This window comes from Talpa europaea (genome assembly GCF_964194135.1).
Source record: "Talpa europaea genome assembly, chromosome: 2".
NCBI classification, from domain to species: Eukaryota; Metazoa; Chordata; class Mammalia; order Eulipotyphla; family Talpidae; genus Talpa; species Talpa europaea.
The window spans coordinates 57750526-57772728 of record NC_140068.1 but is presented as its reverse complement, the minus strand read 5'-3'; the positions used below and the strand labels follow the sequence as shown (position 1 = coordinate 57772728).

The window sequence follows — 22203 nt, the reverse complement described above, 5'->3', positions numbered from 1 at the left end:
GAGAAAGGGCAAATATAGCAAACTGATAAAAATTGGTGAGTCCCAGCGAAAGATATATAGGATTCATTGTACTTTTCTTACACATTTTCTGTAGGCTTGATGTTTTTTCAAAATATAAAGTTAAATAAATATATTATTCTAGGGCCTCCCTGATGGCGCAGGCGATTGAGCGCAGTGCTGTGGAGCTGTCCACAGCCTCTGCAGTGCGGGTTCGATCCCGGCCAGTTGGGGAGATACCCACATGGCGCAGCGGACCTCTCCTGTCTCACTCTGTCTCTGGTGAATCCTCTCATCCTCCTGAACATCTGGCCTGTACCCCAGTTCTTATATAAAATAAATCTTTAAAAAATATTTATATATATTGTTCTATTTATGAAAAGGTGTGACCTGTAGACACGGATAACTTGGGTTTGAATTCCAGCTCTGTTATTTACTATGTCAACACGGCCAAGTTGAGTCACTTCTTTAAGCATTAATTTCCTCAATTGTATATTAACAATAATTACTGCAAAGTTTCCTACTGCAATTATATATATATAAGTATATATATACTTATAGATATATACACATACTTATATATGTGTGTGTGTGTGTGTGTGTGTGTATATATATATATATAGTGCTGAGAACATGAAATACACAATGAATGTTAAGTGCTATTTCTATTATTATTATTATGGTCTTAATGACTGAAACTGGACCCCTAGTAGACACTAATGTAATCAGTGTTACATATCTTTTCCTTTCCTTTCAGGCAAAGGAGCACCTCCCTACACCTTTTACCCTTATCTAAAACTGTGTGTATATATCTTCTGACTTATTTTCACTTCCCAAATTTATGAATAATTGACTATGAAATTTATGAAATTTGACTTAATTGGAATTGCCAGGTTTACTAATATGGCACAATAACTCAGCTGGTGCTCAACTTTGTCACTTACATAGTAATAGCCAGTACTTGATATGTGATTTGCACTGCTCTTAATTCTTACCACGCACGATGCAGTGTTTGGGCTAAGGATCCTCTACATCATGTATTGAGGAACTGAGACAGGGGAAAACAAGGCAATGTGGTCAAAGTTACTGATGGGGTAGAACCAGGGCTGCAAGCCTAGATTTGACTAATTTCTGAGTTGATGCTTTTAATCTTGTGGCTATCCCAGAGTATAGAGTGCCAAACCTGAGGAAATGAAAAGTCTAAATTGTATTTTCAAGAAAATGTAGGTTTTTAGTTTTGAGAGAATTTTATCTGGCACAAACATGGCTACTTAAAATGAATTGTGGAAGTTAGTTTTTTTTTTTAAAGATTTATTTTTTATTTATACAAAAGCTGGGGTACAGGCCAGAGGTGCCGGAGGTTGAGAGCAGAGGATTCACCAGAGACAGAGTGGGGAGCAGAACAGGCAGTTTTACTGAAATACACTGCTGAGGGGAGCAGCGGGTGAGACAGGAGAGGTCTGCTGCGCCATGTGAATTGAACCCGCGCTGCAGAGGCTGCGGACAGCTCCACAGTGCTGCGCTCAACCTGCTGCGCCACCGGGGAGGTCCTGGAAGTTAGTTTTTTAAAAAAGGATTCAGCTAACTACAACCCACCAAAACATTAAAAGAAAATCTTTAAGAAGAATTGGATCTAAGATGTTAGAGATGCTTTAACAAAATTCTTAACTTTCTTTGTACTATTTTTAGCTACTTTTTGGGAAGGACTTTCTCTTGCTTGTAATATTTTGAAACAGTTAAAATTTTTACCAGTGAAGAAAATTGTATTCAAAATCTCCAAGTAAATATAATACTGTATAGTAACTACTAAACATTGTTTATTACCAGCATTTATAACACACATGAAGTCCTAGGTGATAATGTTAAATGGAAAAAAAGGATATAAAATTATATACACAAAGTAATTTAAAAAATTACACACAGAAACAAGAATAAAGTACACACAAACATTAATACACACCTGACTGTCTCTAGGTGATGAGATATGGGTTACTTTAATTTCATTCTTAGTACTTTTATGTATTTTCTGCAGTGAGCATATATTTTCAAAATTAGAAAAAATAAACTTTAAACAAATTAGAAAAACAAAAGACAAAAATTACAAGGAGAAACTGGTCAGGTTTTACCACTGCAATCACTATATATTACTAAAGTTTCCATCCATCAAGCACTGAGAACACATGAAGAAGGAACAGATTTTTTTTTTTTTTAATATTCCCCATACAATTACAACTCCCTTACTTTGACCCCAATCCCTCCTTTCCCCGCCCCCCACCCGCCATAAAGTGTCTCTGGTTCATAGTTGTTTGTCGATTTTGATATTTTCTTTCTTATAGTTATTCTTTTTCCTGGTCCCTTATTTAAGTTTTCTAGATTGCTGCTATGAGTGAGACCATCTGGTATTTTTCTTTTTCTTTCTGGCTTATTTCGCTGAGCGTGATCCAAGAAGGAACAGATTTTGAAGTACAGGTGTGGGCTTGTATATAGCTGACCAGCTGCAGCAGAAGCTCAGCTGAGTGAGATTCCAGAACAGACTGATCGAGGCCCCAGGTGTACCAGCTCCTGTGGACTGCTGGTTTCCGTGGAGTAGCTGGGAACCCACAGCAAGATTGCAGTTACAGGGCGGCCTGTTTTCTGGACTGCTGTACACATCTCAGGCAGGCTAACTGGCCGCAGGCCATTCCAGTAAGCAATCTGAAGAACCCCCACAGTCCCTGCTACATTTCTGACCCAGGCTGGTTTTTACTGAACCCAGTGGGTTCTCAGAAACACTGCACTCCACTGCAGAAAAACAATCTGACCACAAGGCCCAGCTTCCAGTTCCTCATCCTCCCAACTCACATGTTTGTTTTAGTGGGGAATAAGTAATTTTGATTAATATAATTTACATGAACAACCTACCAGTTATGTTTAATTACCATATGGCACAATAATGATTATGCATATTGTTAAATATGTGTCATATTAATTGTGTTTTTCATTGTACTTGATTATGACAGTCATCTAGATTGTAATCAGAGTATATTCAGCTTCTGAAACTATTTCTAAATCATCCATCTATGATTTTAGAACAATAGACTATTGCAGGGCAGTAATCTGGGGTCTATTTATAAAGCCAGATGGCAGTGTTCAATAAACACAACAACAGGGCCTCCCCTGGTGGCGCAGTGGTTCAGCGCTGGGCTGCAGGGTTGCCCGCAGCCTCTGCAGCACCGGTTCTTTCCCCGGCTGCTAGCGAGGATCCCGCAAAAAAAAAAACAAAAAAAAACCCAAAACAACAACAGTATAATGGCTGCTCCGTCTATGCAGGGTCTACCAGGAGAAGCCTGATGACATTTTATCTTCACTACAGTCCTATGAGTAATACTTTCCCTACTTCACAACAGAGAGGACTATGTGTATGCCTGTGTATGTTGAGAGTTAACAGAATCTGAACTGAATGAGCAAAGGATTTTTTGCAGGTGAAAGAGAGAAATGGCAAGACACAGACTCTCCTAGCAGCTGATAGAGGTCACAGCCACACTATGAAGCAATCTGCAGCCTCTGCAGTACAAGTTTGATCCCCGGCCGGCCAGGGAGCAACCCATATGGCACAGCAGACCTCTCCTGTCTCACTTGCTGCTCCCCTCAGCAGTGTATTTCGTCGGTCTGCCTGTTCTGTTCCCCGCTCTGGCTCTGGTAAATTCTCTCACCCTCCCATGCTTCTGACTGTACCCAGTGCTTGTATAAATGAATAAATAAATCTTTAAAAAAAAAATCAGCAGTTTTTCTTGTAACAAAGATGGTAAGAGAGCTGCTGTTGATATGAGATTTTTATTTAGAGTTTAAGGATCCTCTGAGTCTCTCCTGAGTATTATAACATCATTATACAATGACAGAGGAACCAGAAATCAGTTAGACTTGAGTTTAAATCCCAGTTCCATCTCTTATTGACAATGTGAGGAGGGGTGAGAAACCTAGCCACTCTGAGCCTCATAAAAGAGGTGTATGGTTTCAGGATATTTTACTTACCCATAAATACAAGAAATGTCAATAACCACATCTATCATATCACAGCAGAGCTCATAAGTTTGCATATCCACGGGGGTGCTATCGGTTGCAATATAAATTTTACTGACCACGTCAAACAGAAAAGCCTTTTCAATTCCAGAATTCTAAAACAAAAAGAAGATGCTGTCTTAAAGTGATGTTGAGTTCAGACCATATCATGGTTACATAAAATTTTATGCTATCTTCACTGGAATTTACTTTATGTAAAAAAACTGGGCGATGTTTCCTGACTCCTAGAGAGGTAATTGCAGTTAAAGAAAAGGTCAAGAAAGAATACTAATTTTACTGACTTTAAATTTAAAAATCTAAACAAACTCAAAATTGTACAATGACAGTAAATGTGAGTATAGCAGCAGGTCTGCTTCCCTTCTATATTGCAGAGCCTGCCCTGAGCTGGTGGTTTCTAGGATGCATTCCAATCAGCTTATCATTCACAGTGTTAAACATATAAAAAACATTCAACAGAATTTATCTTATTGCCAAAACCAGCTTTTATGCTCCCTATCTCTAGTAGGCTCTCTTAACATCGAATGATCATTACAACTTGAATAAACACTCCCGTTATACTAGTGAGATACAGGAATCCATTTGGGGAGTAAATTTTGAAGGACCTAAAACTGTATGTAGGAGTAATTTTCAAAAGTAATAATTAAATGACCTTGAAATGCTGTAAGAACAAGCAGAAACAAGTCATTTAACTCTAGCAACGTTATTCTCAAATTCTGCAAATGACTAACAAGATGACAGTATTTACTTACTGATATAAAGATGTTTAGCAAGTTCTCCAGGGTAGGGAGTTGAGGAATCAATTTCTGAACGACTTTGCTAAAAGCTTCAAATATTGAGTGATCATATATGCTTGTCAGATAAAAGCTGAAAGAGGAAAAAACATTTTATCACATTTTCACTTTGACTTAGGAGTAGACTGCTTAGGCTATGTCACAACACCAGGACTTGCTTTTGTTGTTAGAATCCTTGCACACACCTCCCAACCCCTGTCAGAATTCAAAATGACCTCAGCAAAAAATGAACACATCTTAACAAGTCATTCCTCCCCAACTTACAAAAAAAACCTAGAACTGTGCCCACTTTTGTGCTCTGACTGGCTGGGAAGATGAAATACTCAGGGGTATGTGCCAGCACCAGCTTCCTCACTGGCTGCAGGGCACTGGCATCTCAGCATCTTTACACATGCCCCTCCTCCCACCAAGGTGAGTAAGGGTTGTACTATTGATATTGAAGTGCCTAATTTTTTCATTTTCCAATTTGCAGAATGAATGATGCATATGCTACTCCACAAAATATGAAAGATATGGTTCTGTGTTTCTATTTGAATTTTCCTCAAAATCCTTCCTTACTCACGGTTACAAAATTATCTTATTTAGGGCCTCCCCGGTGGCACAGCTGGTTGAGTGCAGCGCTGTGAAGCTGTCCTCAGCCTCTTTAGTGCAGGTTCGATTCCTGGCCGGCCAGGGAGATTCCCACATGGCGCGGCAGACCTCTCCTGTCGTGCTTGCTGCTCCCCTCAGCAGTAAATTTTAGTCGTCTGCCTGTTCTGCTTCCCGTTCTATCTCTGGTGAACTTTCACCCACCTGCGCCTCTGGCCTGTACCCCAGCTCTTGTATAAAAATAAATTAATCTTTAAAAAAAAACTATCATATTTATTAAGAACTGTAAACTTGGTTAAGACGCAACCTATGAAGCTATCCGTAGCCACTGCAGCACGAGTTCAATCACGCTGGCTGGCCAGGTAGCAATCCACATGGTGCAGCAGACCTCTCCTGACTGGCCCACTGCTTCCCCTCAGCAGTGTATTTCAGTGGATCTGCCTGTTCTGTTCCCCACTCTGTCTTTGGTGAATCCTCTCACCCCCCACACCTCTGGCCTGTAGCCCAGTTCTTATATGCATAAATAAATAAATCTTTAAAAAAAAAAACAACTGTAAACTTCAGCATTGATTAACTTCCTGGATTACGTTCATAGGCTTTATTAGGTAGTTTTCACATGAGGGAAGAATCTTAGCTTTGACCACCTATTTAAAAAAATTTTAGGGACCCTGGTGGCGCAAGGGGTTAAGACACATCCTATGAAGCTATCTGCAGCCACTGCAGCATGAGTTCGATCCCCGGCCAGGGAGCTACCCACATGGTGCAGCAGACCTCTCCTGCCTCGCCCTCTGCTCCCCTCGGTAGTGTATTTCCGTTGACCTGCCTGTTCTGTTCCCCACTCGGTCTCTGGTGAATCCTCTCACCCCCCACACCTCTGGCCTGTACCCCAGTTCTTGTATGCATAAATAAATAAATTTTTCAAAAAAAATTTTTTAAACAACATCATTGCTTTTCCCAAAGATTAGAACCATCACATGAAAACCTTGCTTTCCATTAATACTGTCCCAATGTCTAAAGAACAAAACAAAGTAAATCGGTAAATTACTGCCCATGCCAAACTACGTGTGACTTTGGACCCCGGACCTGCATTTTGCCACCAATTACTGTGATCCCTCATGGATTTCTGTTCTCACCTGAGGTGAATTTTTTCTAATCCAGCATCTGCAAGGTCATCGTTTGCTCTCTGATGAATATCTCTTTGGGTTTCAATTTTGTGGTCATCTGACAGACCATCCACTTTATGAATAAACACCTCAAAGTTGATGTCGGTGTTCACTTTGTAGGCCCGGGTCACCGTGAGGTGGAGCCGGGCAAGGGCTTCCATGTAATCATCCTAGGAACAAAGGCACGGTCCTGTTAGAGGAGCTGCACCCCTTCCTGAGCCCGTCAAAGGACTTACATATACACTCTTTCTTCCCCTGGCCTTATTAAGGTTATAATTGACAAGTAAACACTTGTTAAGTGTACAATGTGACATTTTGATGTACACAGACATTGTGAAATGATCCCCCTAGACAAGCTAATTAAACTTTTTTTCACTTAATTTCAGTTACCATTTTTTTTCTTTCACATATACACTTAATCTGGAAGTTATGTGGGCACAACCCCCTCAAAATATTTCAGGAGTCCAAATTAAAGCTGTTTTTAAGTCAAATCTGAAATTTTAAGTTTTGTTAACAAAGAGGGAGGGATAAGGCTAGAAAAACACAATTGCAGGCAGTTGATTTACTTGAGGACAATCGTAGATATCAGAATTGTTGTTCTATGAATAAAATGACCTCACACCACCCAGGATGATAACCTAAGATGATTCCTTCAGGAAGACATGAGTCTCTTGGTGAACTGTGATGAATTAACATAGATGGAAATGTGATATGAGCCTTTGGGGTGATGGGAAAGGAGCCAGTAAGAAAAAATTTTAAAAGCAGGGTCCAAAGCAGAGGTAGCATCACGGCCTGTAGACCAAATTGGGTTCATTGCCTGTTCTTTGCAAGTCAAGTATTATTGGATGTGTGTTCACATATTGTTTATGGTTCTTTCATGGTATAATGGTAGAGTTGAGTGGTTTCTCCTGTGGGGACTCCTCCAACACTGTATAGCCTGCAATGCCTAAAATATTTACCATCTGAGGGCCTCCCTGGAGGCATAAGGGGTTAAGCATCAGCACTGTGAAGCTATCTGCAGCTACTGCAGCACGAGTTCCATCCCAGCCAGGGAGGTGACCCACATGGCGCAGCAGACCTTTCCTGTCTCACCTGCAGCTCCCCCTCAGAAGTGTATTTCAGTAGATCTGCTTTTTTTACTCCCCACGCTGTCCCTGGTGAATCCTCTCACTCCCAGCACTTCTGGCCTACACCCCAGTTCTTGTATAAATAAATAAATAAAAATAAATCTTAAAAAAAATTTACCACTGGCCCTTTACAGAAGTATTTGCTGACCCCTGCTCTAGAGTAATTATACCAAACAACACAATACTATTTTTCTCGCCTTCCTACACAGATGATACTTATGTAATATAATGAATACTCACACGTGCTTCTGTTTTACAAAATCAAACATTAGACACTGAGGTCCTGTGTATCTCTTCCTCTCCTACTAGCCTATCCCACTTTAACCCCAATCTCCAGATGCAACTGTAATCCCAAGTTTAGAGTATAATCTCACTCATCTCTTTATAAACCACAATATAAATATACATTCCTAAACAATATACAAAATTAATTTTACACTTTTAAAATTTATAGAATATCAAGTTACATGCAAATTATAATTTACCTTTTTCAATCAACATTAAGTCAGTGAGATTTACCTATCCTGAAGTATGCAATTCTAGTGAATATCTCTTATTAAAGGCTCTACAAAATGTCTCTGTATAAATTTATCTGATCTCATCAATGGACATTCAGAATGTTTCCAACTATGTGCTCCAGACAACGATAAAATGTGGAGAGTCCCATGCACACACATCTGTGTCTGTCAGAGTTTTTCAGGGCTTACCCTGAAGGCAGACTTGCTGGGTCAGAGGACCAAGAAATTTAACTTTGACTGGGAAGAGTGTAAGAGCAGCCCGTGAACCAGCCCTCACCAACAACGTGTTGTCAAATCTCTTAATTACTGCCAACTTGAAAGGTATTTGTATAGCAAAAAAAGTAAAGAGATCTGTGGGAAAAAAATGTAGCAATTTTTCACCCTCTATTCTGACTCCACATGTGGACAAATCCAAAGTTAATAAAACAGGGAGAAAAATAGCAAATGGAGTCCTTTTCCTCCTTCACACTCTAAAGAGTTGTTGAAAATGAAGATAAATATAAGGCATAGGGACTGCAGATTACATGTTCTGGAAAAATTCTAGATTAATAATTTGTAGCCCTTTTTATATCTTAAAATATCTCAAATAAAAGCTAAAGTTATCACTGTCTGCTTCCATGCACATGACATTTCAGAGAAGACAAACTCATCTACAGTGACAGAAAACACATCAGCCGTTACCTGGGACTGAGGTTTGGAGGAGTATCTGAGAAAGGACACAAAAGATCCTGTTGGAAATAAGTCTATCTCTTGATTGTGAGGTGGTTACCATGTATGTATATTTGTCAAAGTCACAGCACTGGACACGTAAGTGCATTTTATTGTATATAAATTACTTCTCAAAAAAAGTACTGTTGCTTATGCTTAACTGAGGAGGGAATTAAGAGGCTATGTCTGTGAGCAAAACTAGCCAATATCAAGAGTATTACAATCTCAAAAGATCAGAAATTTCTGTTCTAACCTCCCTGCCAAGCATATGAAATGGTCTTATTACCAACCAATACCAAATTATATATAGTTGCAAAGACTAAAAATGACATTAAAAAAAGAAAAATACTCCCCAAACTTTTTTTTTTAATTGCCATCTCAACCACTTTTATTTTGATCTATTAAATCAAAGGAACTGTGAATGATTTTTTCTACTGTTTATCATCTTCTTTGACAAAAATAAAGGAAAAATATGCTGCGTGGCTTCCACTCCAAATTTAGATCTAGGAATTACAGGCGGGCCACAACCACCAAGGGCCAAGTGGACATTCTATTTTGGATCCCAAGGCACAAATGAAATGGTTTCAGGGGCCCACTAGCGGTCTGCAGGTGTTCTGAGAGTTCTGCTGGGGGCTGGCAATGTCACTGTTTAGCTGGGGGAATCTCTCTTGATTGTTTCATTCTCTTTTATTTTACAACCTTCTGTAAAGACTCATTTTCTCCTTGGTGATATATTTATCTGGTAATCCTGTGATTGTGAGGAATTCACAAGCAAAAGACTAAAATATTTAGTGTGAGACTAACAGAGCACTGCTTAGAAATAAAGGCAACGATATTCAAGTACCAGCAAGACACTGCTCTATAGTTTGGTTTTCTCTTCAGTCCTTCTAATAAACACATCATGTGAAGACTCCCAAACTTTTTTTTTAATTGCCATCTCAACCACTTTTTTTTTTAAGCTCTTTTTATTTTTCAGATTTATTTATTTATACAAGAACTGGGGTACAGGTCAGAGGCGCAGGAGGGTGAGAGAATTCACCAGAGATAGAGCGGGGAACAGAACAGGCAGAGTGACAAAGTACACTGCTGAGGGGAGCAGCGGGCGAGGTAGGAGAGGTCTGCCATGCCATGTGGGTTTCTCCCTGGCCGGCCGGGAATCGAACCCACGCTGCAGAGGCTGCAGACAGCTTCACAGCGTGGTGGTGCTCAATCCACTGCGCCACTGGGGAAGACTTCCCAAACTTTTTACAGTCCAGTTCCAATAGAAAGTATACTAGAGGCCCTCACTGGTGGCACAGGGGTTGAAATCTCAGCACTATCAAGCTATTGCCAGCTACTGCTACATGAGTTTGATTCCCTGCCAGGGAGCAAACCCATATGGAGCTAACCCACATGGCACAGACCTCTCCTGTCTCACCCACTGCTCCTCTTAGCAATATATGTCAGTAGATCTGCCTGTTCTGCTCCCCACTCTGTCTCTGGTGAATCCTCTCACTACCACCCCCTACCCCGCACCTCTGGCCTACATCCCAGTTCTTGTATGCATACATAAATAAAATAAATCATTAAAAAAAATAAAAGTATACTTGAAATGTCTTATTTATTTATTCCTTATTTTTGGTAAATGACAGCTCTCAGCAATGTTTTCTTACACTTTTAAAAAAAGTTTAACTTAATAAGATGAATTTCTGGGGCCTCCCTGGTAGCCTATGGGTTAAGTCTCAGCACTATTACCATAACAGCCTGAGTTTCATCCCTGGCCAGGGAGCTAACCCACATATGACTCAGCAGACCTCTCCTGTCTTCCCTGCTGCTCCCTTTAGCAGTGTGTTTCAGTAAATTCGCCTCCTTTGCTCCCCACTCTGTCACTGGTGAATCCTCTCACCCCCCTGCACCTCTGGTGTACACCCAACTTCTACACAAAAACAATTAAAAAAATTAATTTCTCAGACATCCTTATACCTTTCTCTGCCCTACAACTAAAAAAAAAAATAACAAAATAAAGCAACACCAAACACATTTACCAACCGGAATTGAAGGTCCACTTTTCATGTTCAGGTAATATTAAAAGCAAATTATAGTTGCAATTTGAAAATAGGCAAGTGGACCTCTTTTAGCAACATGATATCCATATCACAACCACATGAGAAAGAATGACACTGGAAATTTTAATTGCATGAATGCAAATTGCTATGTAAGCAAAACATGATACTTAAGTATTTACTAAGTTACTGTCTTGAAATGATGAGTCATCTGGTTGGAATCTACTTACCCATAGTTAGGGAGGGCTACCATTATTGCTACCTAGCTCAACAATTACAGCAACAGCTGCTGCATGACTTAGGTAGAAAAACAGAGCATAAAAGGGACAAGTGAATGTGACATCCTAGGGGCCTCTCCTTCCATGCAGCAGTGTGTAAACACCCCGGCCACTCCGCTTCAAGCTACCTAACTTATGGTGCTGGCAGGATCTGAGGCAGGAAGATGTGGGATACTGTCAAGGTCACATTTGGGTCAAAATAAGCAAGACAGCCAGAAAGCAGAAACTGGCAGTAGGGCCTGGACCTGATGCAGATGAAGATAAGAAACAGTTTTTAGATGGTGCATGGGAGAAAGGATAGGCTGCTCACAAATCAGGCACTGGAATTAAAAGTCTCCACCCTCCACACTTCTATCAAAAAAAGAAAGAACACCGCCTAACCATAGGGCCACACTCCCACAGCTATACTAGAACTACACAGAGCTGTCTCTTGGAACTAACAGGCTTAGTTGAAATTTTTATTATTATTTCAAATAAGTACCTAGTTCCTGAAGGATTATGTGATGCTCTCAAGCACAAGCAACCACTTAAAGAATGGCTTTCCAAGCATGAACTCAGACCACTAGTACTAGGCGTCTTTATTCCCCTCTTCCCTAACACCAGTGGTGCTCCCGGAAAGGCCGGGAGCGTTTGGGCCACCTGTCTGATTTAAGTCCACTGTTTCAGGGAGATGTTTCAACCACAAATGAAAGTTGGTTTAGTGCGTTCCTGGAGAATTTGCTTCCTTGCGTTTGCCCACAGCTACAAGAGAGAGCCCGTGGGATTCTTTGGGCTGGGCCATGCTTCAGGGGCATTTCAGAAGCATCTGGGTAGGGAAAATTTTGAAAAGCACCTACGTTCCAGTCCTGCTGCCAATGCCCCTTTCTAATAGTGACCTGCTGCCTCCTCCCCATGAACCACAAAACCTATATTTACGTGAACTAGGTTTCTATACAAACAAAATAAAAATAGAATTGATACCGAATCTTCTCTTATCCTAATACATATCTCTTCCCTAAATAGGAAAATATCCATCTCCTAAGAGATAGATTTATTTCAAATTTTACTTTTTATCTTTACTTATCTGTAAAATATGCAATAGTTATTTTGTCTTAACTGTGTACTAATAATAATTACAATAATTTGAGTCAGAGGAAAATGTTCACGTTTAGAATATGATCTTCACAGGAAATATTAAGCATTTTAAAATGTAAATTTATGCACATACTTTTGTTGAAGAGACCCTGTGATCTTTTATGAATGTGTGTCCCTGGCCTATATGATGGGTGGTCCCCTCCATCTGTGAGGTTTCCTAGGTCTATGATTTGTGGAGACAGCTCTCTGACTTTGGTGGATGACATGGAGGGAGCTGTTTTCACTTTGCAAAGTCTGAGAGACCAGTCTGAGACTGATTCTTTAGTAGAAAGCTTATTCCCGATTCTAAAAACCAAACCAAAGCCATCACAAAGAAATCTATTTGAACACAAGGAGAAAGGGTAGTCCAAGAGGGTGCTACACTCCTATCACGCCCCTCCCGGATGAGCTTTACCTGGGAGTCAATGACAAATATCAGTGCTCCTGTGCCCCGGAAGATCATCTCATAGTCAAATGTAGGATCAAAAAAGTCAATCTGTCCTGGGAAGTCCCAAATCTGAAAGTTCACGAAGGAGCTGTTGGAAACATCTTCCCGGCAGATCTTGTTTGTGCTCTCCAAGAACAGCGTTTCATTGGGAGACATTTTGTGAAAGACCACTTTCTGAATAGACGACTTGCCACTTCTTCTCAGGCCCATGAGCAAAATTCTTGGCTTCACCTCTGTGCTGAAGGGATCACTGAAGTCCAGAACTGGAGAAACCACAAAACAAGAATGAGGGGGAGATGCTTTCACAGTGGTTAATTAAAGGAGTTTCACTTCCACCTCAGAGGAGATTTACAATTCACAGACAAAACTACTTTTCCAAATGCAGAGCGCTAACTGTATCACCCCCTCACTGGGGGGCCAGCTTTTAGTTAAGCGCAAAACAGTGAAAAATGCTGTTTCAGGACCTCTCACACCTACCAGAGGATAGGAAAACCTGTATAATTCTGCATCATAAGCAGGGAGTGAAGGGCAGAGATTTCTTGGAGCACACTGTTAGGGGAGTCAGCACTCCAGACCCATGTCCTTCTTTGCCTAGCTCATCCTAGTCTCTAAGCACTTGAGAGTGCTTGCTTATTTAAGTTATGCCTGAAATAAACAATTTGGTAGTTCATCAAAATTAAAAAACTTTGGTGCTTCAAAGGACACTCTCTAGAAAGTGAAGACAATGCACAGAAAGGGAGAAAACATTTGCAAATCATATATTTGATAATGGTCTGGTATCTAGAAAATATAAAAAACTCTCACAATCAACAATAAAGAGGCAAACCAATTTAAAAAATGAGCAAAGGATCTAAAATAAAAACATTTCTCCAAAGATATACAAATGACCAATAAACACGTGAAAAGGTGTTCGTCATTAACCACCAACGAAATAATCAAAACCACAATGAGATGCCACTTCCCATCCACTAGATGGTTATAATAAAAATGAGAGACAATAACCAGTGCTGATGAGGATGTAGAGAAATTAGAACTCTCCGGTACTACTCATGAGAATGTGAAATGGGTGTGCTTTGTGAAACAGTTTGGCTATTCCTGAAGAAGTTGAACAGTGTGTCACCCTAAGATCCAGCAAGCCCACTCACTCCTGTACTCAAAGGACTAAGAAGATCTGTCCAAGAGAAAATTGTACATGAATATTTACAGCAGCATTATTCCCAATAACCAAAAGGTGGAGACAATCGATGACCATCAACTGGTAAAATGTTCTGGAATTAAATCATGGTGATGACTACACACCTTTATGAATATAATAAAACCACTAATTTATACTTTAACAGGGCAAATACTATGGTATGTGAACATATCTCAATTAATAAAAAAGCTTTACGACTCACTAAGTAAATAAATAAGACCAGGTATGAAAATTGGAGGAAAAACCCAACATTTTAAAGAAAAAGGCAGAAGAATAAAGGCAAATACAGAGCTATACACATAATTAATTACTTTCTAAATTTCTTTTTTTGTATCCTTATGAATTATATCTGAGTGTGTCTTTCTCAATCCCGGATCCCAGTCCAAGCACAATCCAACAGAGACTGAAAACAGTCCTTTTACTTCTTTATTGTAACCAGCATTTTTTCCTCAAAACTCCACAATTGTCTATAGTCATGTTAATACTTGATAATGACTTGGTAAATTTTATGTACTGTATATAAAATATTTTGATATTTGAATTTGCATTATAGGTAAGCACACAAACCAGGTAAAACAATAATTGAAGAGGGCCTCCCCGGTGGCGCAGCGGTTGAGCGCTGGGTTGCGAAGCTGCCCGCAGCCTCTGCAGCGCCGGTTCAATTCCCGGCTGCTCCCCGGCCACCAGAGGAGGGTCCCACATGGTGCGCAGACCTCTCCTGCCGCCCGCTGCTCCCCTCAGCAGTGTACTTCGGTCCTTCTGCCTGCTCTGCTCCCTGCTCTGGCTCTGGTGAATTCTCTCACCCTCCCGTGCTTCTGACTGTACCCAGTGCATGTATAAACGAAACAGACGAACAAACAAATAAATAAATAAAACATGCCTCTATAAAAGAAAAAAAAAATTAAAAAAAAAAAAACAATAATTGAAGAAAGAAAAAAACGCGCACGTGCAGATACGTACAGATACCACTCCACTATAAGGACATTGCACCCCCACTCTACACACACACACACACACACACACACACACACACACACATCCTGTTCATCTTAACCCAATTCAATAAATTGCTGATGATATACTATAGAAGCGGTAATGTGGAAATAAACCAGCCATAATATGATCAGATTTCCTCTTTATCAGTGATTATAAGCTACCCACTCGCAGTACTGCCATTACAAGTCAATCTCAGCAAAAGCAGGGCATGAACTGAAAAAGACAGGATGTCCAGTTTCAAAAATACCAAGCTGATAACATGTCACAGTCTTCCCCTCCCATACTAATCCCTAAAAATAATACAAATCTGAATACTAACTAAACAAATGAACAAATAAACATAATTGATTTTGAAACAAAAACAAAATAATTCAAAGGCTACAAATAATCAAGAAATCCCTAAGAAAAGCAAAGATCATATGAAGAGAAAATCTGCACCTTAACAATGAATGGTAGAGCTCTGCTGCAAAAAGCAGAACTAGTAAAAACTGAAGTAGGATCAGACAGGAAGACAACCAACAGGGTTGTTACTTGCAGAAGCTGAGAAAGAATACCTAAGCATGTAAACTCTGTGCACTACTGCCTACCCCTCCAATACACACACACACACACACACACACACTCACTCCAGGAGGCAGATAATACAGGGACTCATGTATGAGAGGGAAGGCCATCCCAGTCCCTCAGGGGCTAGTAGTGCCTAGAAGGTGAAGAGAGCATGCTGCTACCCTCGAAGTACTCTGTCCCTTCCTAACTCTCACTACAACATAAGTTCAAGAGGTGAAGCAACCCCCTTCAAATTTCCTGGCTTATAGAAGAAGCTAAAAGGCAGAAGTACAGGAGTTATCTTCACCCCTGGCTATCTTTCTAGCCCGAATGGTACGAAAGCATTGGCAATGGAGAAGTTTTGCAAATTTGTATGTCATGCTCCTATAAGGTTTGATTACTTGAGCTGGAAATTCAGATTTTCTTCCTGTAACTGATGACTTAGCTGTAGGACCATAGATACTAGGTGGATCTAGCCTGGGTGGACGACTTATGCTTCATGCAGCAATTGCACAAGAGATGGTTGCTCTTATCAGTACAACTATAGCTGCAGATGGCCGGGTGACACACTTCAACCAGCTTCCTGTTGAGGTGAAAAGGAAATAGAAATGAAAGGTGTGTGGACCTTACCACCAAAATACAATGAAGAAGCAGTTTACCAGATTCTGTGTAGTTTCATTACAGAAGCTGAACACCACTGCTTGTTACATATATCCCTATTCCTGTGATCTGTGCTATAAGATTGCTCTATGGCATGAAGGATGATGTCATACTTTGGCATACATCCATGAAAGTTGCTGACCAAGTAATCAGCACAGATGTAGATGCCATCCGCAGAAAACACAGTGATCATAGAGTGAAGGGAAAAGCAGACATTCATCTTGTTTGCACAATTGATGACTTAATTCATAAGCTTTCAGCTATGGTTAACTAGAATCCCAATTTTCTTTGGTATGTAGACTAGTGGATGCAGGTGCTTCAACTTGAAGGATAACAGATCTAAGACCCTAATACTTAGAAAGGTTTTTTTGGGCCTCCCTGGTGGTGCAAGGGGTTAAGCACCACCCTATGAAGCAATCTCCAGCCTCTACAGCATCCCTGGCCCCCAGGCCAGCCAGAGAGAAACCCACATGGAGAAGCAGACCTCTCCTATCTTGCCCACTGCTCCCCTCAGCAGGGTATTTCAGTAGATCTGCCTGTTCTGTTCCCCACTCTGTCTCTGGTGAATCCTCTCCCCCACTGCATCTCTGGCCTGTACCCCAGCTCTTGTATGCATAAATAAATCTTAAAAAAAAAAGTTTTTCCCTTTTAGTTCTGTTTTGTAAATATCACATGACTATTTATTTAATGATTTAGCTGCATAATGCTACATGTGGTAAAGAAAGACCAGCTGCTGTTTGGAAAATTTCCTCCTTCCTTCAAACCTTGTGTTTTTTTTTTTTTAATATAAAGTTTTCCTAATTTTTCATTCAAGATGTTTACCTTAGAATGCTTATGTTAACTGTACCAGACTGTAATGGTGTTCTCTTCTACTTAGAATTACTAATACAGGGCCTCCCTGGTGGTACAGGGGTTAAAGTCATCAGGCTCAGGATATCTATCGCCAGCCACTGCAGCTGGAGTTCAATCCACGGCCAGGGAGCTGACCCATATGATGTAGCAGACTCTCCTGTAGTGGCAGCTGTTCCCTTCAGCAGTGTATTTCAGTTGATCCTCTTGTTCTGCTCCCCACTCTGTCTCTGGTGAATCCTCTCATCCCCTGCACTTCTGGCCTACAGTCCAGCTCATGTGTGCATAAACAAATAAAATGAATCTTTAAAAATAAAATGTAGATGAGTCATGAAAGATACAGGTATAGGAGGAATAAGAGACAACTTCTCTGTATTTAATTTACAAAGCTCGGACCCTTAAGTTAAATTTCAAAGGTGCATTGGAGATCTTTCAAAATCTTTCAACATATTAAATATTGCATATGGAATGATTTCAACTCTACATTTTATCTTTAAATAGTTGTCTTAAGGTTTCTGATTTTTCAACACAATAAATATTTTGGAAAATGATGCCAAAATAATTGCTTGGTAAACATTGGCTGGACAGGAAAATACGTAAAACAAGGCTCCCAACATGGAGAAATTAAAAATCTACTTAGATAGTGTGGTATTGACTCAAAGATAGACTAGAGAAAAGGATGCCCCCCTCACATTGCTTGTGAAAAATCCATGGACAACTAATTTTTGAGCAAAAGTGCAACGCCAACTTCATGGAGAAAGGATAGTCATTTTCTTTTCTTTTTTTAAAACATTTGTATTTATGCATACAAGAGCTGGGGTGTAGGCCAGAGGAGCAGGGTTGTGAGGATCCACCCGAGACAGAGTGGGGAGCAAAACACTGTTAAGGGGAGCAGTGGGAAAGATAGGAGAGGTCTGCTGGGCCATGTGGATTGCTCCCTAGCTGGGGATCGAACTCGTGCTGCAGTGACTACAGCTAGCTTCATAGTGCTGCAACTTAGACTTAACCCCTTATGCCCCTAGGGAGGGCCCCAAAAGTATAGTTATTTTCACCAGAGTGCTAGAATGACTATACAACCACATCCCCCCCCAAAAAAAGAAAGAAAAAAAAATTGCAATCCAGACCTTATATGATGTATAAAAATTAACCTAAAATGGATCATAGGCCTAACTGTAAGGTCTAAAATTATGAAACTTTGAGGAGAAAATACTTATGATCTTGGGTTTGGTCAAGATTTTTTAGATATGACATCTTTTCCCCTAAAAAAGATAAAATAGACTGATTAAAATAAAAACTCCTGCTTTTCACTGTTATTTAAAAAGACAAGCCACAGATTGGGAGAAAATATTTATATGTCATATGCAAATCATGATAAAGGATTTGTATTTAGAATATATAAAGAACTCTTAACAAGTCTTTAATAGGGAAACAACACAATTTTAAGGAGGTAGGGAGCACAAAACATTTGAATAGGCAATCCCAAAATATTTATGGGAGATAAATAAGCACATGATAAGATGCTCCATGCATCTTTAGTCATTAGGAAAATATAAATGTGAAGGAAACCACAATGAGATACTGCTACATATCCACTAAGATGGCTAAAGTTGAACAGTGACAAGCGTGGGTAGGGAGGTGGAGGTATTAGAACTCGCATACATTGTTCGTGAAAATGTAAATTAATACAACCATTTTAGAAGCAATTTTGTGGTTTCTTAGGAAGTTAAACATACTTCCTCATGTTACCCCAGCCTTCCCACTGACAGTTACTTACCCAAGAGAATGCTGTGTATGTCCAGCAGGAGAACAGATACACTGTGGTACATCTCAGCAATAAGAAACCTGTGATTGGGCCTCCCTGGTGGTGCAGGGGTTAAAGTCACAGCGCAATCAAGCTATTGCCAGACACTGCAGCACAAGTTTGATCCCCAGCTAGCCTGGAAGCAACCTACATGGTGCAGCAGACCTCTCCTGTCTTGCCCACTGCTCCCCTCAACAGTGTATTTCAATAGATTTGCCTGTTCTGCTCCCCACTCTCTCTGGTGAATCCTCCCACCCCCCTGCACCTCTGGTCTACACCCCAGTTCTTGTATGCGCAAATGAACAAATCTTAAAAAAAAAAAAAACCATTGATATACTCAACATAGATGAATGTTATTACCAAAATTACACTGAGTGAAAGACACCTAATGAAAAAGGACATACTGTATGAGTCAATTTACATAAAATTCTTTAAAATATAAACTAGGCCTCCCTGGTGGTGCAAGGGGTTACGACTCAACCTATGAAGCTATCTGCAGTCACTGCAGCATGAGTTTGATCCCCAGCCAGGGAGCTACAGACCTCTCCTGACTCACCTGCTGCTCCCCTCAGCAGTGTATTTCAGTCACTCTGCCTGTTCTGTTCCCTACTCTGTCTCTGGTGAATCTTCTCACCCCTTGCACCCCTGGCCTGTACCCCAGTTCTTGTATGCATAAATAAATCTTTAAAAATATATAAACTAATTTACAGTGACAAATAACAGATCTGTGGTTTCATGGGATATGCAAGAAGGCAGTAAAGAGGTATCAACAGAAGACAAGTTACAAGGAAACTTGGAGGTGATGGTCTTGTTTATCTTAATTGTTTTGATGCTTTCACAAGTACACCAAACATGTATTCTTTCTCTTATGTCAATTATACCTCAACTCAGCTGTTTTAAAAGAGAACATCTCAAAGACAAGAATGGACCCTAAAGAGCTATATAGCTGCTCTATTATCACCTCACAAAGAGCCAAGTGTTAGATCAACACAATGTAGGGGAGAAATGCCTGGGACTGGGAACCCCATTACAAAGGTTATGGATGCAGAATAAAAGCAATACAGGATTTGGATGGGGCTGAGAAGCATGGAGCAGGAGGCCCTCCGAGAAAGAAATCCAAACAAGCAAAGGCATCATGCCTTGCATGGTACGAGAAAATACCCATGTGATATAAACGCATAACAACTACATACAGAGATGCCTTCCATATACCAAGTAGTGCTCTTAGCCCATTCACACTCCTTCAAGAATAGATATTATTATCCCCACTTCATGAATGAAGAAACTCAGCCTCAAGAAGGTCAAGTAATAGTCATACTAAGGGTGCTTCATCCAAAGTCTATGTGTTCATTCTCTTTCTGCAGTACAAATGCTGCCTCCAATTGAAGCAAGCAAAACTCCGCATTAGATTATGTGTAAGTATGACAATAGTTAAGTGTTTAGAAATACCTTCTTCCCAATATATATTGCTGGATGTTGGTATAGATTTTAACTTATCTTCAGGAGGGTCTATGTGGCATGATCATCCAGCAGGTACCCTGGAAGTTGGAACCCCTCCTCCTGTGGTGGCATGATAGAGACCATGTGAAGAGGGGAATGCATACACAAGTTCACAAACCTAGAGTAGTAAGAAACTAGAGACATACACATGCAGCGATTACACACATACAGCTGGAACTAAGTTTTTTTTTTAGATTTATTTTTATTTATTCATACAAGAACTAGGGGTAGGCCAGAGGTACGGGGCAGGGTGGTGGGGTGGTGAAAGGATTCACCAGAGAGAGAGTGGGGAGCAGAACAGGTGGATCTACTGAAATACACTGCTGAGGGGAGCAGCGGGACAGAGAGGTCTGCTGGGCCATGTGGGTTAGCTCCCTGGCCAGGTATCCAACTCATGTTGCAGTGGCTGGTGACAGCTTGATAGTGCTGAGACTTAACCCCTTGTGCCACCAGGAGGCCTTAGAAGTAACTTCTTTTCCTTGCCAAATTCAAGCAAGGCTCACCAACTGTACAGAGCAGGGACCAGATTAGCAAGAGAAACATCAACTCTGCAGAGACCCCTTAGATCCATGCACAGGCATTTTATCATATTTAGCTGGTGTGTATCAAAATATGCTGGGTAACTGGGACATGGTGAAACTTTCTACAAACATTTTTTTCCTTTTTATTTTAATTTAACCCCAGGTGGCGCAAGGGGTTAAGATGCAACCTATGAAGCTATCTGCAGCCACTGTAGCATGAGTTCAATCCCCAGCCAGCCAGGAAGCAACCCACGTGGCGCAGCAGACCTCTCCTGACTTGCATGCTGCTTCCCTCAGCAGTGTACTTCAGTCAATCTGCCTGTTCTGTTCCCCACTCTGTCTCTGGTGGGTCCTCTCAGCCCCCACACCTCCGGCCTGTACTCCAGCTCTTGTATGCATGGATGGATAAATCTTTAAAAAAAAAAAAAAAAGGAAAAGAAAAAGATAGGATTGCTGACTGAAAAATCTCCATTATAATGCTCTCCTATTCTTCCCTCAAGTATCTCTTTTCTGAAACTCTGTGGGCATTTTTAGACGGTCTCATTCTACTCTGGAAGTGATATCAGGGAACTTATACCAGGGAAGGAAACACCCCAACCTCCTGGAGAGGCCTGGGCTCTCTCCACTAACATTTCCTGAGCATCACCCATTCCTCAAGTTTATTAGTAAGAATAAAGAGAGGGGCCTCCCTTGGTGGTGCAGGGGTTAAGTCTCAGTGTTAGCAAGCTATTGCCAGCCACTGCGCCTGAGTTGGTCCCTGGACAGGGAGCTGACCCACATGGCGCAGCAGACCACCCCTGTCTGCCTGCTGCTCCCCTCAGCAGTGTATCTCAGTAGATCAGCCTGTTCTGCTCCCCATTGTCTCTGGTGAATTCGTGTGTGCGTGTGTGTTCTCTCTCTCTCTGTCTCTCTCTCTCTCTCTCTCTCTCACACACACACACACACACACACTCCGCACCACTGGCCTACACCCCAGTTCTTGTATGCATAAGTAAATAAATCTTTTTTTTTTAAAAGGTACTTCAAAGATGCTGGATAATTGAATAAAAACTTTAATCTTAAAAGAAAGAATAAAGGGAGAAAGGTGACAGTGTGAAAAAGAATTAAGGATTAGAGTAGCTGGAAGGAGCAATAAAAGGACTAGCAATTTTTTAAGAAGGAAATAGAAAAAGAGCCACATGAGGATCTGAGACTAGAGCTGGAAGCTCAGAGAGGGCTCTTTAAGTGTCAGTGGGATTGAAGGAAGTTGCTGGAGTGAGGTGAAATTTACAAGAGGGCAGTTTATTCTCCTTTCATAAAGGTT

At 40.7% G+C, this 22203-nt stretch overlaps 1 protein-coding gene and 1 pseudogene across 2 annotated transcripts in view; one reads left to right on the top strand and one right to left on the bottom strand.

The window, feature by feature from the left end:
• Positions 1 to 22203, bottom strand: part of RRAGD (Ras related GTP binding D) — a gene marked incomplete at both ends in the record, with an annotated part of 37628 nt that overhangs the window by 5716 nt on the left and 9709 nt on the right. The window contains 4 exons of the mRNA XM_084228515.1: positions 4009 to 4151; positions 4806 to 4920; positions 6569 to 6768; positions 12800 to 13095. Of these exons, the coding sequence (XP_084084641.1) occupies positions 4009 to 4151; positions 4806 to 4920; positions 6569 to 6768; positions 12800 to 13095 (754 nt within the window). The remainder of the gene's footprint in view (positions 1 to 4008; positions 4152 to 4805; positions 4921 to 6568; positions 6769 to 12799; positions 13096 to 22203) is intronic.
• On the top strand, positions 14025 to 16503 carry LOC311167598 (palmitoyl-protein thioesterase ABHD10, mitochondrial-like; annotated as a pseudogene). Its single transcript has 2 exons — positions 14025 to 14090; positions 15839 to 16503. The product of its transcript is annotated as a palmitoyl-protein thioesterase ABHD10, mitochondrial-like (transcript).